A 22,112-nucleotide genomic window follows, 5' to 3' on the forward strand; every position below is an offset into this window, starting at 1 on the left:
CTAATATTTGCATTGTAGTTTATATGCCCGATCGCAGATCCGTTCCCTTTTGTAATGTATTAATTCCACCTGATCCTAACTCATATTAATAGAGTCCGGTTGATTGACAATTATGGATGTTTTTGTGGTTTTATTTGCTGCCGTTTGCTGTTTTTTTCTTTGGTTATTTCCAATAGTTTATCAATCAATTCAGCCTAGGCTACTCATAGGCATTTTGAACGACTTTTCGTGAAATATTTTTTTGAGTCCGATTATACGTGTAATATCTGAAGGGTACTCACTGTGTCGCTATTCACCAGCTATGTTTTTATAGATCAGTTCTCCACCCACTTGTGTTGTTACAAGGTTTGCGTGCTCTGGTGCCATTTAGCTGCAGAAAAGATTGGAGACGGTCAGATTGCGTGCACATTTTCAGAATATAATTTTGATCAAACTGTATATTTTTGTGGAATACTATTTGTTAAAATTGTACTATCTTAATTATAAGGTGTTTTGACGTTTTAATCCCATGATGGGTCACAAAGGGTTTTCGGTGGCAGTCCTGGACTACTGGCTTGCTTTCTTTCTTCTAACGCTGCACTCTGCCTATGGAGACGAGAGCTATTCTTTTCCGGAGGAGATGAAACGCGGGTCTGTGATTGGAAATATAGCCAAAGATCTCGGGCTGGAGGCGAGCAGACTGTCCGCTCGCAAGGCCCGTATTGATACCGAAGGGAACCGTAAACGTTATTGTGACATTAATCTGAGCACCGGGGATTTGATTGTTACGGAAAGGATTGACAGAGAGGGGCTTTGTGGCAAGAAGGCTTCGTGCGTTTTAAATCATGAACTTGTTTTAGAGAATCCTTTGGAGCTGCAACGTATTAGTCTTCATGTTCAAGATATAAATGATAATTCCCCACAATTTAATGAGCACATGATAGATATGGAAATAAGCGAATCGGCATCTAAAGGTGCTCGTTTCTTATTAGGGGAGGCCCATGACGCAGACATAGGACATAACTCCGTCCAAACATACACGCTAGAAAGGAATGATAATTTCGTTTTGAATATTGACAGTAACAATGTTGAGCTTGTTCTAGAGAAAGAGCTCGATCGAGAACGAAAGAAGGATCTCAAATTATTACTGACAGCGATGGATGGTGGCACTCCACAGAGGTCAGGTACTGTAGTCATACACGTCACTGTACTGGATGCTAACGATAATGCCCCAGTGTTTAGCCAGGCCGTCTATGAAGCCAGTCTTCTGGAAAACTCTCCTTTAGATACTGTAGTGGTAACAGTGAGTGCTACAGATGCAGATGAGGGCGTGAATGGAGAGATGGCGTATGATTTCGATCACATTTCAGATGAGGATAAGACAGTATTTTCTATGGACCGTAAGACAGGATTAATTAAAGTTATTGGTGCAGTTGACTTTGAAGAGGTTCCGTCATTTGAACTGCGCATTAAAGCGAAGGATGGTTTAGGATTAGCCTCATATGCCAAAGTGATAGTAGAAATTACTGACATAAATGACAACGCCCCAGTTATATATCTAAATTCCCTGAGTAACCCCATACCTGAGAACGCGTCACCTGGTACAGAGGTGGGCATCATTAACGTGCAGGACAGAGACTCTGAGAATAACCGTCAGGTCCGCTGCTCCATTCAGCAGAACGTTCCTTTTAAGCTGGTGCCATCCATCAAAAACTACTATTCTCTGGTGACCACGGGCGAACTGGACCGTGAACTAGTGTCTGATTACAACATTACAATCATTGCCACCGACGAGGGCTCTCCGCCTCTGTCCTCCTCGAAAACTGTTCAGTTATCTGTAGCTGACGTGAACGACAACCCACCTGTGTTTGAGGAACAGTCCTATAGTGCCCACGTGACTGAAAATAACCAACCTGGTTCCTTAGTGTGTTCCGTTACTGCACGAGACCCAGACTGGAGACAGAACGGCACAGTTATTTATTCTCTCTTACCCGGTGAGGTGAACGGTGTCCCGGTGTCCTCATTTTTATCCGTTAACGGAGACACGGGGGTGATCCATGCTGTGAGGTCGTTTGATTATGAGCAGTTCAGGAGCTTTAAAGTCCACGTCGTGGCCAGAGACAACGGTTCTCCTCCGCTCAGCAGCAACATCACCGTCAGTGTTTTCATAACGGATGTGAATGACAACTCTCCTCAGATACTATACCCGGCCCCGGAGGGGAACTCCTTCATGACCGAGCTGGTCCCCAAAGCTGTGCACGGGGGCTCTCTGGTTTCCAAGGTGATAGCGGTGGACGCGGACTCCGGCCAGAACGCCTGGCTCGCCTATCATATAGTCAAATCCACTGATCCTGGACTTTTCACTATTGATCTCCACAGCGGAGAAATCAGAACACGGCGGGACATTTCTGAATCAGACAGCATGAAACAGAACCTTATTGTGGCAGTGAAAGATAATGGACAGCCCTCTCTCTCTGCGACGTGTGCCATGTATTTAGTGATTTCTGACAACTTGGCTGAAGTGCCAGAACTGAAAGATATATCTCATGATGAGAGCAATTCCAAACTCACCTCTTATCTGATCATCTCGCTGGTCTCCGTCTCCACCTTTTTCCTCACCTTCATTATTGTCATCCTGGCCGTGAGGTTTTGCCGCAGGAGAAAACCCAGACTGTTGTTTGACGGAGCGGTCGCCATCCCTAGCGCGTATCTCCCTCCCAACTACGCAGAGGTGGATGGCTCGGGAACTCTCCGCAGCACTTACAATTACGATGCATTCCTGACGACTGGTTCGCGCACAAGTGACTTCAAGTTCGTCAGTTCTTACAATGACAACACGCTGCCCGCCGACCAGACTCTGAGAAAAACTCCCACAGACTTTGCTGAGGCTCTTGGTGACTCGGAGGGGTCTCCAGAGGTAGGCCTTTATTGTTAATAAAACCACAGACATTTTACCCATTCATTTTCATCATAACATATCATTCTTAGTCTATAATTGTCATGAGATGTTTTTTTTCCAATTCTGCAGCCTATCTTGAATTATGATGTACTTGTTTTTGAGTAAGATTTATATATTTATAGGTTATATATATATATATTATTATTTTTTCTTTGAGTGTGTGACTTTCAGGTATTTAATATTTTCGGGATGCTTATTGTGGATGAAATAGTGTGCGTATAATATGCGTATCGGAAAATCAACTAGGATTGTAGAACGAGAAGAGAAGTGATACTTTCCCTCATCTGTGTTTTTTTTCTTCTTCAGCCAGTCTATTCCTAGGCTTCATTGATATTTTAATCTGAATCTGATGAAGATTTGGTGGATGAAAGATCGACACATTAAAATAATGATATTTTATTTAAGCTGTCTTCCCTCGGATTCCTAAACTTTACTGAGTGTGGCATATTCACCCCCCACACACCTTTTCGTCCAGTTGTCATGCCATAACCAATGGTTTATTATTGACTTTATCTTGATGTGTGTCGTTTTATTTGGCTATAAATCGAAAGTGTGACGAGTATTTTTTCAAACTGAAGTTCGATGTGGTCAGTAGTAAATGTCATTTCTAAATGGTGCTCACAGTGTCGCTGTTCACCAACTGACCTAGGATAGCTTCTGCTCTCCATCCACTCATATTCACGAATAGCCTACACAGCTCTGAATTTGCCACTGCGCTGCAGAAAACCGTGGAAACAGACCGTTTGTTAGTGTTTTCTCTGGGTAATTGGAATTAGGCTATTTTCGAATGAACAAAATACATTTTTGTGGAATATTTACATTACATACATCGATACACATAACTACAGCCTGAATATCACGCCGTTTACATGTAAGGATGGGACACAAAGGATTTTGCGTGGCAGGCCTGGTCTGCTGCTTTGCTTTCTTTCTTCTTACACTGCACTACGCCTATGGAGACGTGATCTATTCTTTTCCGGAGGAGATGAAACGCGGATCTGTGATTGGAAATATAGCCAAGGATCTCGGGCTGGAGGCGAGCAGATTGTCAGCTCGTAAAGCCCGTATTGATACAGAAAGGAACCGTAAACGTTATTGTGACATTAATCTGAGTACCGGTGATTTGATTGTCGCGGACCGAATTGATAGAGAAGCGCTTTGTGGAGAAAAGGTTTCTTGTCTTCTCAGATTCGAATTGGTCCTCGAGAATCCCTTGGAATTGCATCGTATATCACTTAAAATACAAGATATCAACGATAATGCACCAATTTTTCCAAAAGACATAATCAAACTAGAAATTACAGAGTCTGCTGTCAAAGGAGCTCGTTTTCTTTTGATTGAGGCCCATGATGCGGACATAGGACAACACGGAGTACAAAGCTATACACTGGAAAGGAATGAACATTTTGTGCTGGCTGTGCAATCTAGCGCAGATGGGGGTAAATATGGTGAGCTAGTTTTAGACAGAGAGCTAGATCGTGAAGAGAAACATGAGTTGAAACTATTGCTTACAGCGATGGATGGTGGCACTCTGCAGAGATCCGGTACTGTAGTCATACACGTCACTGTACTGGATGCTAACGATAATGCCCCAGTGTTTAGCCAGGCCGTCTATAAAGCCCCTCTGATTGAAAACTCTCCATTAGATACTGTAGTGGTTACAGTGAGTGCTACGGATGCAGATGAGGGAGTAAATGGAGAAGTGACGTATGAATTTAGTCGAATTTCTGATACAGCTAGACACATGTTTGCTTTAAGCCAGAAAACAGGCGACGTAAAGATCATAGGGCCTATAGATTTCGAGGAAGAATCTGTGTATGAAATGCGAATAGAAGCAAAAGATGGATATGGTCTTACTTCCAATGCTAAAGTCATTATTGACGTTACTGACATTAATGACAACACCCCTGAGATATATCTGAAATCTCTGACTAACCCCATACCTGAGAATGTGTCACCTGGTACAGAGGTGGGCATCATTAACGTGCAGGATAGAGACTCTGAGAACAACGGTCAGGGCCGCTGCTCCATTCAGCAAAACGTTCCTTTTAAGCTGGTGCCATCCATCAAAAACTATTATTCTCTGGTGACCACGGGCGAACTGGACCGTGAACTAGTGTCTGATTACAACATTACAATCACTGCCACCGACGAGGGCTCTCCGCCTCTTTCCTCCTATAAAACTATTCAGTTATCTGTAGCTGACATCAACGACAACCCACCTGTGTTTATGGAACAGTCGTATAGCGCCCAAATGACTGAAAATAACAAATCCGGTTCCTCTGTGTGTTCCGTTACTGCTCGAGACCCAGACTGGAGACAGAATGGTACAGTGATTTACTCTCTCTTACCCTGGTGAGGTGAACGGTGTCCCGGTGTCCTCGTTTCTATCCGTTAATGGAGACACAGGGGTGATACACGCTGTGAGGTCGTTTGATTATGAGCAGTTCAGGAGCTTTGAAGTCCAGGTGCTGGCCAGAGACAACGGTTCTCCTCCACTCAGCAGCAACGTCACCGTCAGTGTGTTCATAACGGATGTGAATGACAACTCTCCTCAGATACTATATCCCGCTCTGGAGGGGAACTCCTTCATGACCGAGCTGGTCCCCAAAGCTGCTCAGGGGGGCTCACTAGTCTCCAAGGTGATAGCGGTGGACGCGGACTCCGGACAGAACGCCTGGCTGTCCTATCATATAGTCAAATCCACTGATCCTGGACTTTTCACTATTGGTCTCCACAGCGGAGAAATCAGGACACGGCGGGACGTTTCTGAATCTGACAGCATGAAACAGAACCTTATTGTGTCAGTGAAAGATAACGGACAGCCCTCTCTATCTGCGACATGTACCATGTATTTAGTGATTTCTGACAACTTGGCTGAAGTGCCGGAACTGAAAGATATATATTTTGATGAGAACAATTCCAAACTCACCTCTTATCTGATCATCTCGCTGGTCTCCGTCTCCACCTTTTTCCTCACCTTCATTATTGTCATCCTGGCCATGAGGTTTTGCCGCAGGAGAAAGCCCAGACTGTTGTTTGACGGAGCGGTCGCCATCCCCAGTGCGTATCTCCCTCCCAACTACGCAGAGGTGGATGGCGCGGGAACTCTCCGCAGCACCTACAATTATGATGCGTACCTGACAACGGGTTCACGCACAAGTGACTTCAAGTTCGTCACATCTTACATTGACAACACCCTGCCTGCGGATCAGACTCTGAGAAAAACTCCAACAGACTTTGCTGAAGAACTTGATGATTCTGATGGGTCCTCAGAGGTATGCATCTACTTTAAATGGATATACAGATTTTATTTATTTATTTTGTTATATATAATAGTAGCCTACACCCGAATATGTATAATAATGCGTAAAAATGGAATACGCTTGGCTTAGACATTGTTGTTTAATTCTCATAGGGTTAAACCAACTTGCTTCGTACTGATAAGATAGGGGATATCATCTCATGACAACATGTATCCATTTACCTACAACATTTACATTTATCAAGGATTTATTTCATAAACGGGATGGTTTTTAAGATCGCTAGTTGCTTGAATAATGCATATTGGTTGCGATAAGAATGCAAGGAATAGTTAGTTGTTCATGTGTCTCTCTTGCTGCTGAGTGTAGCTGTACTTGGTGCTGAAATAACCGTTTCCAGAGCATTTGGGTGAAATGTTGTTCATTGTTCTCTCTGATTGATTCCGTTTCCTGACAAATACTTTAGGCCTGCAGAATTTTTGTCCCTTTATTATTGCCCATAGTCAAGTGAATGTTCTTTGCAAAACATATCTGTTTAAATGCGTTGATGGAGTTGATGTGGTTTATACTAGCATGGTTTTGATAAAAACGGGGTCAATATATGTTACAATATTGTATCATGCATTCATGTATTTAGCAGACTGTATGATATGTGTAATTTCTGAAGGGTGCTCCCAGTGTCGCTATTCACCAGCTGAGCTAGAGTATATTCACTCTCCTCCCACTGTTGTCATATACAGAGCTCAAGATTTGCCATTGCGCTACATCTGTGGAAGTGGAGTGTTTCCAGCTCTTTTTGGTTTGCTGCAGTTTTGAGCTGAAAAATATTTAAACATTTGGATTATTTGTGTTTGTGGGACAGTCCTATAGAGCTCACGTGACTGCAAAACAAACCCGGTTCCTCAGTTTGTTCCCTTGCTGCAGACTTTGCTGATGATCTTGATGACTCTGATGGGTCCCCAGAGTGACGCCTTTATTTTCAATAAAAACAGCCTAGCTTTGGTTTTATTCAGCATATAATAGAGGCTATACTCTTTTACCGTTTCAGATAAGATTCGTTGCAAAACAAAATCATGCAGGGAACAATCAGTAGGCCTATTCGATCGGGATAAAATGTTATTACACCAGGTCGTCTATTAATGCAACATATTTTTTGCTACGGTTTTATTTGCAATACATTGTAATTTTTCAATCCCCTTATGATTGAAGTAATACATCTTAAAATGCTTACATATGATTTGATTTGTGATGTGGCTATCTTCTGTTGGTTTATTGATAGTTTGACTGGGTTTGTTCACATGCACATTGCAGTTTGGAGAATATGTTTGTGTTTAGAGCTTGGCACTGCTGGAGTGAAAGCTAGTTTGGAATGGGGTAAAACAAGCAAAATACTGCATGTGGAAAGCTATTTAGACAGAATGATGAGAGTGGTTGTGCTAGTGTCCATGCCAAGTGCCGCGCTGCAGTCACTGTCCAAGGTGCTGAAATTGGAGAAAACAAACTCACAATCACTGTAAAAGCAGTAGGGCTTAGTCTATATTTATGGCTACTGATGAACTGCATTACTTTCCTTCTTTGCCACATCGACTTACTGTTTTATGTACTGTCATTTCCTATCTTTCTATTTGGTTGTATTAGCTAGGAGTAACACGTATTCCAATAGTTGCAGTAATCAATCATGCAGCCTACTTATTGGCCTTATCACGACTTTTCGTGAAATAAACATTTAATATTAGTTAACAAGTGGAGCTTCTGGAAGGTTCTCACTGTGTCGATGTTCACCAGCTGAGTTTGAATATATACTGTTCTCCACCCACTGGTGTTGTCATAAAGCTCAGTGGCTTGGCTGCAATAGCGACGGAAAAGATTGGATTCGGTCAGATTGCGTGCACTTGTGGATATTATTTACATTGAACTACATATTTTTTTGTGGAATACTATATCTGTTTACACTGAAGTATATAGGCTATACAATTTTGACTATTTTAATGTCAGGATGGGGCACAAAGGAATCCTGATGATAGGCCTGGTTTGCGCTTTTACTTTATTTCTCTTATCGCTGCACTCCGCCTATGGAGACCTGAGCTATTCTTTCCGGAGGAGATGATTCGCGGATATATGATTGGAAAAATAGCCAAGGATCTCGGGCTGGAGGCGAGCAGATTCTCTGCTCGTAAGGCTAGTATTGACACAGAAGGGAACCAAAAACGTTATTGTGATATTAATCTAAGTACAGAGGACTTGATTGTTGCCGAGAGGATTGACAGAGTGGGGCTTTGTGGCAAGAAGGCTTCGTGCTTTTTACAACAATAACTTGCATTAGAGAATTATTTGGAGCTTCAACGTATTAGTCTTCATGTTCAAGATGCAAATGACAACTTCCCACAATTTAATGAGGATTTGATTAAGATGGAAATAAGTGAATCAGCAGCCAAAGGTGCTCGTTTCTTATTGGAGGTGGCTCAAGATGCAGATATAGGACAAAATGCGGTTCAAGGATAAACATTAGACAAGAATGACAATTTTGCTTTAACTGAAATACATTTGAGCTAGTTTTAGAGAAAGAACTTGATCGTGAACAAAGGCAGGAGTTCAAAGTATTACTGAGAGCGATAGATGGAGGTATTCCCTAGAGATCAGGTACTGTAGTCATTCACGTCACTGTACTGGATGTTTAGCCAGGCCTTCTATAATACTAGTCTACCTAAAAATCTCTCCTTTAGATACTGTAGTGGTTACAGTTAGTGCTACAGATGCAGATGAGGGAGTGAATGGGGAAGTGGCATACTGTATGACTTCAATCATGTTTCACATGAGGATAAGAAATGTTTTCAACCGACAAACTGGAGAACTTAGAGTTATTGGCACAGTTGATTTTGAAGAAGTCTCATCATTTGAATTGCGTGTTAAAGCGAAGGATGGTTTAGGGTTAGCTTCATATGCCAAAGTGATCATAGACCTGACAGATGTAATTGACAAAGCCCCTGTGATATATTTAAAGCAGGGGCGCAACTTTGGTTTTAGAAGTGGGGGGAACATATTATTATTTTTATTTTTATTTATTTTTATCCAGTCGGATAAACACTCCAAACAGCCTACCCGACCGCTCGGAGGCATCCGCATGGTCCTAAAGCACACGGTTGACTCATTTTCTATCACATTCCAATGATAAAACTGGGGGGCACAAAAATGCAATTTCTGAATGTGGGAGCGATATGTCTCTTCCATCCCCAGTGAAAGTTGTGCCCCTGATTTAAAGTCTCATATTAACCACATACCCGAGAACGTGTCACCTGGTACAGAGGTGGACATCATAAACGTGCAGGATAGACTCTGAGAATAACCGACAGGTCTGCTGCTCCATTCAGCAAAACTTTCCTTTTAAGCTGGTGCCATCCATCAAAAACTACTATCCTCTGGTGACCACGGGCGAACTGGACCGTGAACTAGTGTCTGATTACAACATTACAATCACTGCCACCGATGAGGGCTCTCCGCCCCGGCCCACAGCTGATGTCAACGACAACCCACCTGTGTTTGAGGAACAGTCCTATAGCGCCCACGTGACTGAAAATAACAAACCCGACTCAACATTGTGTTCCCTTACCGCACGAGATCCAGACTGGAGACAGAACGGTACAGTGATTTACTTTCTCTTACCCGGTGATGTGAACGGTGTCCCAGTGTCCTCGTTTTTATCCATTAACGGAGACACGGGGGTGATCCATGCTGTGAGGTCGTTTGATTATGAGCAGTTCAGGAGCTTTAAAGTCCACGTCGTGGCCAGAGACAACGGTTCTCCTCCACTCAGCAGCAACGTGACCGTCAGTGTGTTCATAACGGATGTGAATGACAATTCTCCTCAGATACTATATCCCGCCCCGGAGGGGTACCCCTTCATGACCGAGCTGGTCCATAAAGCTTTGCATGGGGGCTCTCTGGTTTCCGAGGTGATAGGGGTGGACTCGGACTCCGGCCAGAACGCCTGGCTCTCCTATCATATAGTCAAATCCACTGATCCAGGACTTTTCACTATTGGCCTCCACAGCGGAGAGATCAGGACACAGCGGGACATTTCTGAAACTGACAGCATGAAACAGAACCTTATTATGGCAGCCCTCTCTATCTGCAACATGTGCCATGTATTTACTGATTTCTGATAACTTGGCTGAAGTGCCAGAACTGAAAGATATATCTTATGATGAGAGCAATTCCAAACTCACCTCTTATCTGATCATCATAGGGTGAATGCACATAGGGTGAATGCACCAATTTGTAAGTCGCTCTGGATAAGAGCGTCTGCTAAATGACGTAAATGTAAATGTAATCTCACTGGTCTCCGTCTCCACCTTTTTCCTCACCTTCATTATTGTCATCCTGGCCGAGAGGTTTTCCCGCAGGAGAAAGCCCAGACTGTTGTTTGACGGAGCGGTCGCCATCCCTAGCGCGTATCTCCCTCCCAACTATACAGAGGTGAATGGCGCGGGAACTCTCTGCAGCAGTTACAATTATGATGCGTACCTGACAACAGGTTCGCGCACCAGTGACTTCAAGATCTTACAATGAAAACACGGACCAGACTCTGAGAAAAACCCCAACTGACTTTATAGAAACTTTTGACGATTCTGAGGGCTCCCCAGAGGTAAGGCTTGAACTCTAAATAAAAATAAATTATAGATGTATTGTATTTATCATAGAATAGATGCCAAACTTTTCATACAATTACAGTTAAGCAGCTTTGTACAATAACGCATTTTTTGAAATTGAGAAAATCATGTAGCCTATTGAACGGGAGTACATTAATACCACAGCTTGTCTATAAGGCAACATGTTCATGCTTTAGGTTTGATGCAATTTGTAATGTAATTATGATTTTTTAAATCACCTCACAATTGAACTAGAAAAGATTGATGCTACTGCCTTGAGTTGTGTGGTTTGAGTATGCGGTTTGATTTGTGATGGTTCTGTTTGTGATTGGTTTTGTTCTTTGACATGCACACTGCACATGTTTGAGGTTAAAATGTGTTACTATTACGAGTTTTCCCTGTTGGAGTGGAGGCCTTTTTGGGAAGGGATTACGAAAAACAAATACTTTATGTATACAGCTATTAAGACAGTGATACGTGGTGTGATAGTGTCTGAAGTGCAGCAGCATTGCTGTGCCACTATCCATGGGGCTGAAATCCCATTTGTAGCTAGCAGTGTATACTTCTTATTGCTGTATCACTGTAATTACTTTAATTCATTGCCATACTCTCTGTTTTTGTATATTGCATTGATGAGTGTTCACTAAAATACCAGCATTATACATCTGATACTTGGAATGTAGAACTATAGCCTAATTTATCACAGATGCCTTCCTCTGTGCAATGTATTTCTTCTACCTAATATTAACTCATGAAAATAGTATGATGATGCTTTGATTGCCCTAATTCATGCTTTAGGTCTTTTATTGCCGTTTCCTGTGTTTCTTTTTGGTTATTTCTATAAGCTTGGGGTGATTTCCCCCGAATAGTTACAGTAATCAATCATGCATTAGGCTATTTATTCAACACATTGAGTAGGCCTACTGTTTAGACACTACACATATGAACAAACATTCTTCTAAATCTATATTTGGTGAAATAGAATCTACATTTTGTGAAACATAGATTTAGAAGAATGTTTGTTAATACAGTATGTATGTGTAATATCTAATGAGTACTCGCTGTGTCGCTGTTCACCAGCTGTGTTTGGGTAGATCCAGTTCTCCACCCACTGGTGGTGTTACAAGACTCAGATGCCATTTAGCTGCGGAAAAGATTGGAAACGGTCAGATTTCTGGCACATTTTGTGGATTTAATTTAGATCATAGTGAATCTTTTGTGGAATACGATTTCTTTACATTGTAATATTTAGGCTTTTCAACGTTTTTAATGCCAGGATGTGGCACAAAGAAATATCGGTGACAGGCCTGGTCTACTGCGTTGCTCTCTTTCTTCTTACACTGCATTCCGTGTGTGGAGATGTGAGCTATTCTTTTCCGGAGGAGATGAAACGCGGATCTGTAATTGGAAATATAGCCAAGGATCTCGGGATCGATGTGCGCAGACTGTCCGCTCGTAAGGCTCGTGTAGATACAGAAGGGAACCGTAAACGTTATTGTGACATAAATCTGAGTACTGGGGATTTTATTGTTGCCGAGAGGATTGACAGAGAGGGGCTTTGTGGAGAGAAGGTTTCATGTGCTCTAAAATTCGAGTTTGTGCTTGAAGATCCACTTGAGTTGCATCGAATCACATTGCAAATTCAGGATGTTAACGATAACACGCCTATTTTTCCAAAGGAGTCTATCAAGCTCGAAATTAGTGAGTTGGCTGTCAAAGGCGCTCGCTTTCGTGTGAATGCTGCCCACGACGCAGATATAGGACAGAACGCAGTACAAAACTACATGTTACAAAGGAATGGCCATTTTGTGCTGAATGTTCAAACCAATACGGTTGGTAGTAAATATGGTGAGTTGGTACTAGATAAAGAATTAGACCGCGAGGAGCAGCGGGAGTTAAAATTATTGCTTACAGCTGTAGACGGTGGCTCTCCGCAGAGATCAGGTACTGCAGTCATACACGTCACTGTACTGGATGCTAACGATAATGCCCCAGTGTTTAGCCAGGCCGTCTATAAAGCCAGTCTGCCGGAAAACTCTCCTTTAGATATTGTAGTGGCTTCAGTGAGTGCTACAGATGCAGACGAGGGAGTGAATGGGGAAGTGATGTATGAATTCAGTCGCATTTCTGACATAGCCAGAAAACTATTTGCATTAGATCAGACAACTGGAGAAATTAGACTAATAGGAGAAATAGATTATGAAGAAGAAGCTAAACATGAAATAATTATTGAAGGGAAAGATGGTTACGGTCTTTCATCTGACACTAAAGCGATTATAGACATCACAGACATAAATGACAACGCCCCTGAGATATATCTAAAATCTCTGAGTAACCCCATACCTGAGAACGCGTCACCTGGTACAGAGGTGGGCATCATTAACGTGCAGGACAGAGACTCTGATAATAACCGTCAGGTCCGCTGCTCCATTCAGCAAAACGTTCCTTTTAATCTGGTGCCATCCATCAAAAACTACTATTCTCTGGTAACCACGGGAGAACTGGACCGTGAACTAGTGTCCGATTACAACATTACAATCATTGCCACCGACGAGGGCTCTCCGCCTCTGTCCTCCTCAAAAACTGTTCAGTTATCTATAGCTGACGTCAACGACAACCCACCTGTGTTTGAGGAACAGTCCTATAGCGCCCACGTGACTGAAAATAACAAACCCGGTTCCTCCGTGTGTTCTGTTACTGCTCGAGACCCAGACTGGAGACAGAACGGTACAGTGATTTACTCTCTCTTACCTGGTGAGGTGAACGGTGTCCCAGTGTCCTCGTTCTTATCCGTTAACGGAGACACAGGGGTGATACACGCTGTGAGGTCGTTTGATTATGAGCAGTTCAGGAGCTTTAAAGTCCAAGTGGTGGCCAGAGACAACGGTTCTCCTCCGCTCAGCAGCAACATCACCGTCAGTGTGTTCATAACGGATGTGAATGACAACTCTCCTCAGATACTATATCCCGCTCCGGAGAGGAACTCCTTCATGACCGAGCTGGTCCCCAAAGCTGTGCACGGGGGCTCTCTGGTTTCCAAGGTGATAGCGGTGGACGCGGATTCCGGACAGAACGCCTGGCTCGCCTATCATATAGTCAAATCCACTGATCCTGGACTTTTCACTATTGGTCTCCACAGCGGAGAAATCAGGACACGGCGGGACATTTCTGAATCCGACAGCATGAAACAGAACCTTATTGTGGCAGTGAAAGATAACGGACAGCCCTCTCTCTCTGCGACGTGTGCCATGTATTTAGTGATTTCTGACAACTTGGCTGAAGTGCCAGAACTGAAAGATATATCTCATGATGAGAGCAATTCCAAACTCACCTCTTATCTGATCATCTCGCTGGTCTCCGTCTCCACCTTTTTCCTCACCTTCATTATTGTCATCCTGGCCGTGAGGTTTTGCCGCAGGAGAAAGCCTAGACAATTTTTTGACGGAGCGGTCGCTATTCCCAGTGCGTATCTCCCGCCCAACTACGCAGAGGTGGATGGAGCGGGAACTCTCCGCAGCACCTACAATTATGACGCCTACCTGACTACGGGGTCACGCACTAGTGACTTCAAGTTCGTCAGATCCTACAATGACAACACGCTACCCGCGGACCAGACTCTGAGAAAAACGCCAACAGACTTTGCTGAAGAACTTGACGATTCTGAGGGATCCGCCGAGGTAGGCCTTTCCTGCAAATAGAAATTGAGGAGATTTGCTTTTATGTTTTAAGAATATTATTTCACAGCAAGTTCTGTACAATGAGAGATAAAATGCAACGATTCAATCCCCTTTCATTTCAAAGGGAGACATTTTATTGATGTTGAAATGTTTGTGTTGTGACCGGTTTATTGTGCTTGTTTTTGTGATTGATAAATTGGCTGGATACTTGTACAGCATGTACGCTGTACAGATGTTACAGAGAATGTGTTCATGGTAGTTTTGTAAATTTTGGTTGGTAGTTAGGTAGCCTATTGTGGTACAGTTTACTTGTAGACCTGTTTGTATAGAATCATTTAGCGAGCTAAAGTGATGAGAAAATCAGCTATAACTCAGCAGTAAAAACAGCAGCAACTCTAAACGATTAGTGCTATCCGAGATCCTTGGGGCGTCCCTACCCTAAACCCTAACCATAACCATAACCATAACCATAACCCTAACCCTAATCTAACCCTAACCCTAACCTTAACCCTTACCGTAATCATTTTAAACGTGAACTTCAGTGTGCTAGGGACGTCCCAATGGTTCCACATAGCAAGGACCAACTCTGAACTGAGTGTGGCTGTCCGAGGTGCTGAAATCATGTATTCAAGAGCGGTAAGACTAACTAGTCATTATTGTTTGAAAGTTATCACTTTGCTTACGTCAGTATTTTTATGCAGGACACAGATGAAAGACTGCTAACCTAAAGACCAACAGCAACGTACTATGGTTTATTTGTGGTGGTTTTAGGTTATATCCTGTCTTTCTATTCGGTTATACATTGATCTAAAGAGATGAATGTATCGAATAGTTGATCAAGAATGCATGTAGCCTAGCACGTCTTTAATTGAAATGCATTCAGGACGATATCAGATCATTTGTGTAATTTCTGAAGGGTACTCACTGTGTCGCTAGATCTGGTGCCATTTCACTGCAGAAAGTAGTGGAGACGGTCAGATTGCGTACATATTTTGTTGATGACGTGGCGAACTTTCATAATCTTTTGTGGGATACTAGACTATTTATGAACATTGATTTATACACATTCATGGTGTTTCATCGTTTTTATTCAAAGGATGGGAAACAAATGATTTTCCGTGACAGTCCTGACTTGCTGCGTTGATTTCTTTCTTCTCATGTTGCACTCTGCCTATGGAGATGTGAGCTATTCTTTACTGGAGGAGATGAAATGCCGGTCTGTTATTGGAAATATAGCCAAGGATCTCGGGCTGATCGCGAGCAGACTGTCTGGTCATAAGGCCCGTATTGATACCGAAGGGAACCAACAACGTTATTGTGACATTAAAGTGGCAATCAGCATTTGCTAAATCAAGTTTTGACATATACATTAATGTGTACCCATTGATTATTGAAGAATATAACTTATAAATGCCCCATGAGCTTAGTTCAACTGTCGTTCCCCATCAGAACTCTAAATATAAGTTATTTATTTACTCTGTTGTTTGTAAACAAAGAAAATGTAAACGAACACTATATAGCCTCTCAACATGGTTAAAACTATACTTTTGAGAGTGGTTATATTTCTCCAGACCCATCACTCAGCTATGTTATTGTTTCTACTGCTTATTGCCGCTTTAATCTGAGTACCGGGGAATTGATTGTTGCAGAGAGGCTTGACAGAGAGGGGCTTTGTGGCAAGAAGGCTTTGTGCATTTTTAAAACAGGATGTTCAAGATATTCATGATAATTCCCCAGAATTTAAAAACGACATAAGTAACATTTAGATAGCAGAATCTGCAATTAAAGTTGCGCATTTTTCATTAGATGAGGCCCACAATGCAGATATCGGGCAGAATGGGGTCCAGAGCTATACAATGCAAACAAATGGCCATTTCGTTTTGAGCATTAATGCGAAAGGTGGTGGACGCAAATATTGTGAGTTAGTCTTAGACAAAGTGTTAGATCTTGAACATCAGCAGGAGATAAAATTGCTACTGACAACTGTAGATGGTGGCATTCCGCAAAGATCAGGTACTGTAGTCATACACATCACTGTACTGGATGCTAACAATAATGCCCCAGTGTTTAGCCAGACCGTCTATGAAGCCCATCTGCCCTTTAGATACTGTAGTTACAGTGAGTGCTACATATGCAGATGAGGGAGGAAATGGTGAAGAGACGTACGACTTTGACCATGTTTCAGATGAGGATGTTTAACTATTCTCGCTTGATCCTAAGAAAGGGGAAATAAGGGTTATTGGGTCAGTTGATTATGAAGAGGGGTCGTCATATGAATTGCAAATTAGAGCCAAGTATGGGCCTGGGTTAACTTAATATTCTGTATTAATTATAGAAATAACCTGCATAAATGATAACGCCCCTGTAATATATGTAAAATCTCTGAATAACCCCATACCTGAGAACGCGTCACCTGGTACTGTCACGTCTCCTCCCGTTGCTCCCCCCCGCGCTCTGATTCGCCGGTCTACTGAGCCACCGGTCTGAGCGCACCACCTCGGCAACACTGGAATGGAAACCGAAACCGAACGTGCAGGATAGAGACTGAGAAAACCGATAGGTCCACTGCTCCATTCAGCAAAACGTTCCTTTTAAACTGGTGCCATCCATCAAAAACTACTATTCTCTGGTGACTACGGGCGAACTGGACCGTGAACTAGTATCTGATTACAACATTTCGAATCACTGCTACCGACGAAGGCTTTCTGCCTCTATCCTCCAACAGAATTAGCTGAAGAAATGGATGACTCTGATGGCTCCCCAAAGGTAGGACTTATTGTAAATAGAAATAAACTACATTTGGTTTCATAATGTTATGGAATACAGCTATATTTTCATTCAATTACAGCTAAGATGGTTTCTACATTTTTTCCACTGAAGAAAATCATTCTCCCAATGGGCCCACAGGAATGCGTAATTTAGCTTGTCTATTTAGGCAACTAGTTTGTTCTCCACGTGTGATGTCATTTACAACGCATTTCAATCCCCCTAAAGTTGTAGTGAGAAATCCAGGGATGCTAATATTATGTGGTTTGGTTTGTCATGTGGAGCCTACTGTTTGTGATTTCATTTTTCACATACACACTGTACAGTTTTGAGGTTACAGGAAAAGGGTTGATATAGGAGTTTGGCTCTTTTCGAGTGAAGTGCTATTTAGCTCGTTTTAGGAAGAAGATAAATACTTTATATTGAGAGCTATTTACACAGTGATGAGAGTAGCGGTGTGAGAGTGTCTGAAGTGCAGCGTCCTCGCAATGCCACTGTCCATGGTGCTGTAAATGCATACAATCCGATTTCACGCCAATAAGATTTACTGATTGTTTAGTGTCTCAACGGTCATTTCTTGCCATACTCTGTTTCTCTGTTAATGGCACTGATGCTTTTGTAATGGCTGAAGGAGCGGCACTATAAATTGCATAGCCTAAGTCTGTTATTTGCATTGTAGCCTACATCCTATCAGAGATGTGTTCTCGTTTGTAATATATTCATTCCACCTGATCTTAACTCATATCAATAGAATGCGGGTTATTGGCAATCATTTATGGTTTTGTGGTTTTATATACTGTCGTTTGCTGTTCTTCTCTTTTGTTATTTCCAATAGTTTATCAATCAATTCAGCCTAGGCTACTCATAGGCCTATTGAAATACTTTTGGTGACACATATCAAAGAATGTCAGATAATGTGTAATATCTGAAGGGTACTCGCTGTGTCGCTATTCACCAGCTATGTTTTTATAGATCCAGTTCTCCACCCACTTGTGTTGTTACAAGGCTCGGGTGCCATTTAGCTGCGGAAAAGGTTGGAGACGGTCAGATTGCGTGCACATTTTGAGGATGTAATTTCGATGAAACTGTATTTTTTTATGAAATATTATTTGTTTGCATTGTATAGTATCTTGGCTGTAAGGTGTTTTGACGTTTTAATCCCACAATGGGGCACAAAGGATTTTCGGTCGCAGTCCTGGTCTGCGGCTTTGCATTCTTTCTTCTTACACTGAACTCCGCCTATGGAGAGGTGAGCTATTATTTTCCGGAGGAGATGAAACGCGGATCTGTTATTGGAAATATAGCCAAGGATCTGGGGTTGGAGGCGAGCAGACTGTCCGCTCGTAAGGCCCGAATTGATACCGAAGGGAACCGCAAACGTTATTGGGACATTAATCTGAATAGTGGTGATTTGATTGTTACCGAAAGGATTGACAGAGAGGAGCTTTGCGGAGAAAAGGTGTCATGCCTTCTGAGCTTTGAGTTAGTCCTAGAGAATCCTCTTGAGTTACATCGCATATCACTTCAAATACAAGATATCAATGACAATTCACCCATATTTCCAAAGGATACAATTAAACTGGAAATCAGAGAATCAGCTGACAAAGGAGCTCGCTATCGTGTGAACGCTGCTCATGACGCAGACATAGGACAGAATGCAGTTCAAAGTTACATGCTACAAAGGAATAGCCATTTTGTGTTGAGTGTTCAAACCACTTCTGCAGGTAGCAAATACGGTGAGTTAGTGCTTGACAAAGAATTAGACCGTGAAGAGCAGCAGGAATTACAATTATTGATCACAGCTGTGGACGGGGGAACTCCGCAGAGATCAGGTACTGTAGTCATACACGTCACTGTACTGGATGCTAACGATAACGCCCCAATGTTTAGCCAAGCCGTCTACAAAGCCAGTCTGCCGGAAACATCTTCTTTAGGTACACTAGTTGTTACTGTGAGCAGTACTGATGCAGATGAAGGAGTGAACGGCGAAGTAATGTATGAATTTAGTCGAATGTCTGATAAGGCAAGGAAAATGTTTACACTGGACCAGAAAACGGGGGACATTACAGTAATAGGGGAGTTAGACTATGAAGAGGAATCCAAATATGAAATGTTTGTAGAAGGAAAAGATGGTTATGGCCTTTCTTCAGACACTAAAGTGATAATAGACATTACAGATATAAATGACAACGCCCCTGAGATATATCTAAAATCTCCAAGTAACCCGATACCTGAGAACGCGTCACCTGGTACAGAGGTGGGCATCATTAACGTGCAGGATAGAGACTCTGATAATAACCGTCAGGTCCGCTGCTCCATTCAGCAAAACGTTCCTTTTAAGCTGGTGCCATCCATCAAAAACTACTATTCTCTGGTAACCACGGGCGAACTGGACCGTGAACTAGTGTCCGATTACAACATTACAATCATTGCCACCGACGAGGGCTCTCCGCCTCTGTCCTCCTCTAAAACTATTCAGTTATCTGTAACTGACGTCAACGACAACCCACCTGTGTTTGAGGAACAGTCCTATAGCGCCCACGTGACTGAAAATAACAAACCTGGTTCCTCTGTGTGTTCCGTTACTGCTCGAGACCCGGACTGGAGACAGAATGGTACAGTGATTTACTCTCTCTTACCCGGTGATGTGAACGATGTCCCAGTGTCCTCGTTCTTATCCGTTAACGGAGACACTGGGGTGATCCACGCTGTGAGGTCATTTGATTATGAGCAGTTCAGGAGCTTTAAAGTCCAAGTGGTGGCCAGTGACAACGGTTCTCCTCCGCTCAGCAGCAACATCACCGTCAGTGTTTTCATAACGGATGTGAATGACAACTCTCCTCAGATACTATATCCCGCCCCGGAGGGGAACTCCTTCATGACCGAACTTGTCCCTAAAGCTGCGCTAGGGGGCTCTCTGGTTTCCAAGGTAATTGCGGTGGACACGGACTCCGGCCAGAACGCCTGGCTCTCCTATCATATAGTCAAATCCACTGATCCGGGACTGTTCACTATTGGCCTCCACAGCGGAGAGATCAGGACACAGCGGGACATTTATGAATCTGACAGCATGAAACAGAACCTTACTGTGGCAGCCCTCTCTCTCTGCGACGTGTGCCATGTATTTAGTGATTTCTGACAACTTGGCTGAAGTGCCAGAACTGAAAGATATATCTTATGATGAGAGCAATTCCAAACTCACCTCTTATCTGATCATCTCGCTGGTCTCCATCTCCACCTTTTTCCTCACCTTCATTATTGTCATCCTGGCCGTGAGGTTTTGCCGCAGGACAAAGCCCAGACTGTTGTTTGACGGAACGGTCGCCATCCCCAGCGCGTATCTCCCTCCAAACTACACAGAGGTGCATGGCGCGGGAACTCTCCGCAGCAATTTTGACGCATACCTGACAACGGGTTCATGCACAAGTGACTTCAAGTTCGTCAGATCTTACAATGACAACACGCTGCCCACGGACCAGACTCTGAGAAAAACTCCTACTGACTTTGCAGAAACTTTTGACGATTCTGAGGGGTCCCCAGAGGTAGGCTTGATTTTATTTTATTTATATTTTCGAATTGGAAACTCATTGTAGAAAGATGAGCTCCGAGTTTCCCACTTGGAAAGTGTCAGAATCAACCAATAGGAATCTCTACGCAAAAAACGTACGCAAAGTTTTACTCAGAGGTTCTGAGTTTCCGAGTTGTCTTGAATGCACCATATTGGGCAACTTGTTCATGCTTTAGGTTTGTTGCTATTGATGATAATGTATATACCCTCAAAATTGAAGTGAAAAATGTTTATACTAATCTATTATGTGGTTTGAATTATTTTGATGTGATTATGTGCTTTGAGCTGTGATGTTTCTGTTGTGAATTATTTAGATTTTTGACATATACCTACACGCTGCATGTTTGAGGTTAAAATGAGTTAGTAGCCTAGTTTATGCCTAGTTTGTCCTGTTCGAGTGCAGGCCTATTCGGAAACGGGTTACAAAATAGAAATACGGTATATGGAGAGCTACTAAGCCAGAGTGTTGAGAGAAGCGTTGTGCAGCGGCTTTGGTATGTCGCTGTCCATTGTGCTGAAATGACAATTTTAAGACCTATAGGGTTTACTTTTAATCGCTTTTTGACTGTCATTACTTTCATTCATTGCCATACTCTCTGTTTTTGTATATTGCATTGATGAGTTTGTGTTAACTAAAATACCGACACTAAAAATGAGACATACCTTTTTGGATATGTGTTCACTTTGGAACGTATTTTCTCCAATCTATATCTTAACTCTTTAAAATAGTCTGATATGGATTTTAATGCCTGGTAAATCCATTTGAACTCAATCACTTTTTGATATCACCCGTTTTGATTTGAAATGCAAAATAAGTCAACTTTGAGCACCTTTATCTCCTGAATGTTTTGGCATTCAGGTCCAAAAAGTCACGTTCTGACCACTTTTTCCATGGGCAAACATGAATAGAAAGTTTTGTTTAAGGGATGCTGTCAAAAAGTGATTGAATTCAAATGGATTTACCCTTCCGTAATTTATGTGTTGGGTGTTTTACTGCCAGTTACTGTTTTTCTATATATTTGGATTATTTCCATAAGGTTTTGGTGATTTCCCCCCAATAATTACAGTAGTCTACCTAGTCAATCATGCAGCCTACTTATATAGGCTACAGCTTTCTATGATGACGTTTCGTGAAATAAAGATTTAGAAGAATGTTTGTCACCATATGTAATTTCTAAAGAGTACTCACTGTGTCGCTATTCACCAGCTGTGTGGTTATACACCCAGTTCTCCACCCACTTCGTTCTGTTTCAA

The 22,112-nt window shown here is 42.5% G+C and overlaps 2 protein-coding genes and 1 pseudogene across 3 annotated transcripts in view; all 3 read left to right on the forward strand.

The window, feature by feature from the left end:
- The first annotated feature begins 416 nt into the window (after positions 1 to 416).
- The window catches only part of LOC121543844 (protocadherin gamma-C5), a 183,473-nt gene continuing 161,777 nt past the window's right edge, over positions 417 to 22,112 (forward strand). Inside the window, exon 1 of one of the 2 annotated variants that reach the window (XM_041854104.2) lies at positions 417 to 2,896. In XM_041854104.2, coding sequence (XP_041710038.2) covers positions 509 to 2,896 — 2,388 coding nt within the window. In that variant the 5' untranslated portion in view covers positions 417 to 508. Of the gene's footprint in view, positions 2,897 to 11,998; positions 14,525 to 22,112 lie in introns of those variants that run through there. The other variant, XM_045208024.1, reaches the window with a different exon arrangement.
- LOC123482013 (protocadherin gamma-A10-like) lies at positions 3,637 to 5,394 on the forward strand. The gene has a single exon (XM_045208036.1). The coding sequence runs from the start codon at positions 3,816 to 3,818 to the stop codon at positions 5,295 to 5,297; it is 1,482 nt and encodes a 493-aa protein (XP_045063971.1). The 5' UTR covers positions 3,637 to 3,815; the 3' UTR covers positions 5,298 to 5,394.
- On the forward strand, positions 18,409 to 21,969 carry LOC121544001 (annotated as a pseudogene).

The sequence above is a fragment of the Coregonus clupeaformis genome, chromosome 3 (genome assembly GCF_020615455.1).
Source record: "Coregonus clupeaformis isolate EN_2021a chromosome 3, ASM2061545v1, whole genome shotgun sequence".
NCBI classification, from domain to species: domain Eukaryota; kingdom Metazoa; phylum Chordata; class Actinopteri; order Salmoniformes; family Salmonidae; genus Coregonus; species Coregonus clupeaformis.

Excerpts from the sequence above, each read along its gene's own strand:
- LOC123482013 (XM_045208036.1), top strand. The coding sequence starts at position 3,816 with ATGGGACACAAAGGATTTTGCGTGGCAGGCCTGGTCTGCTGCTTTGCT.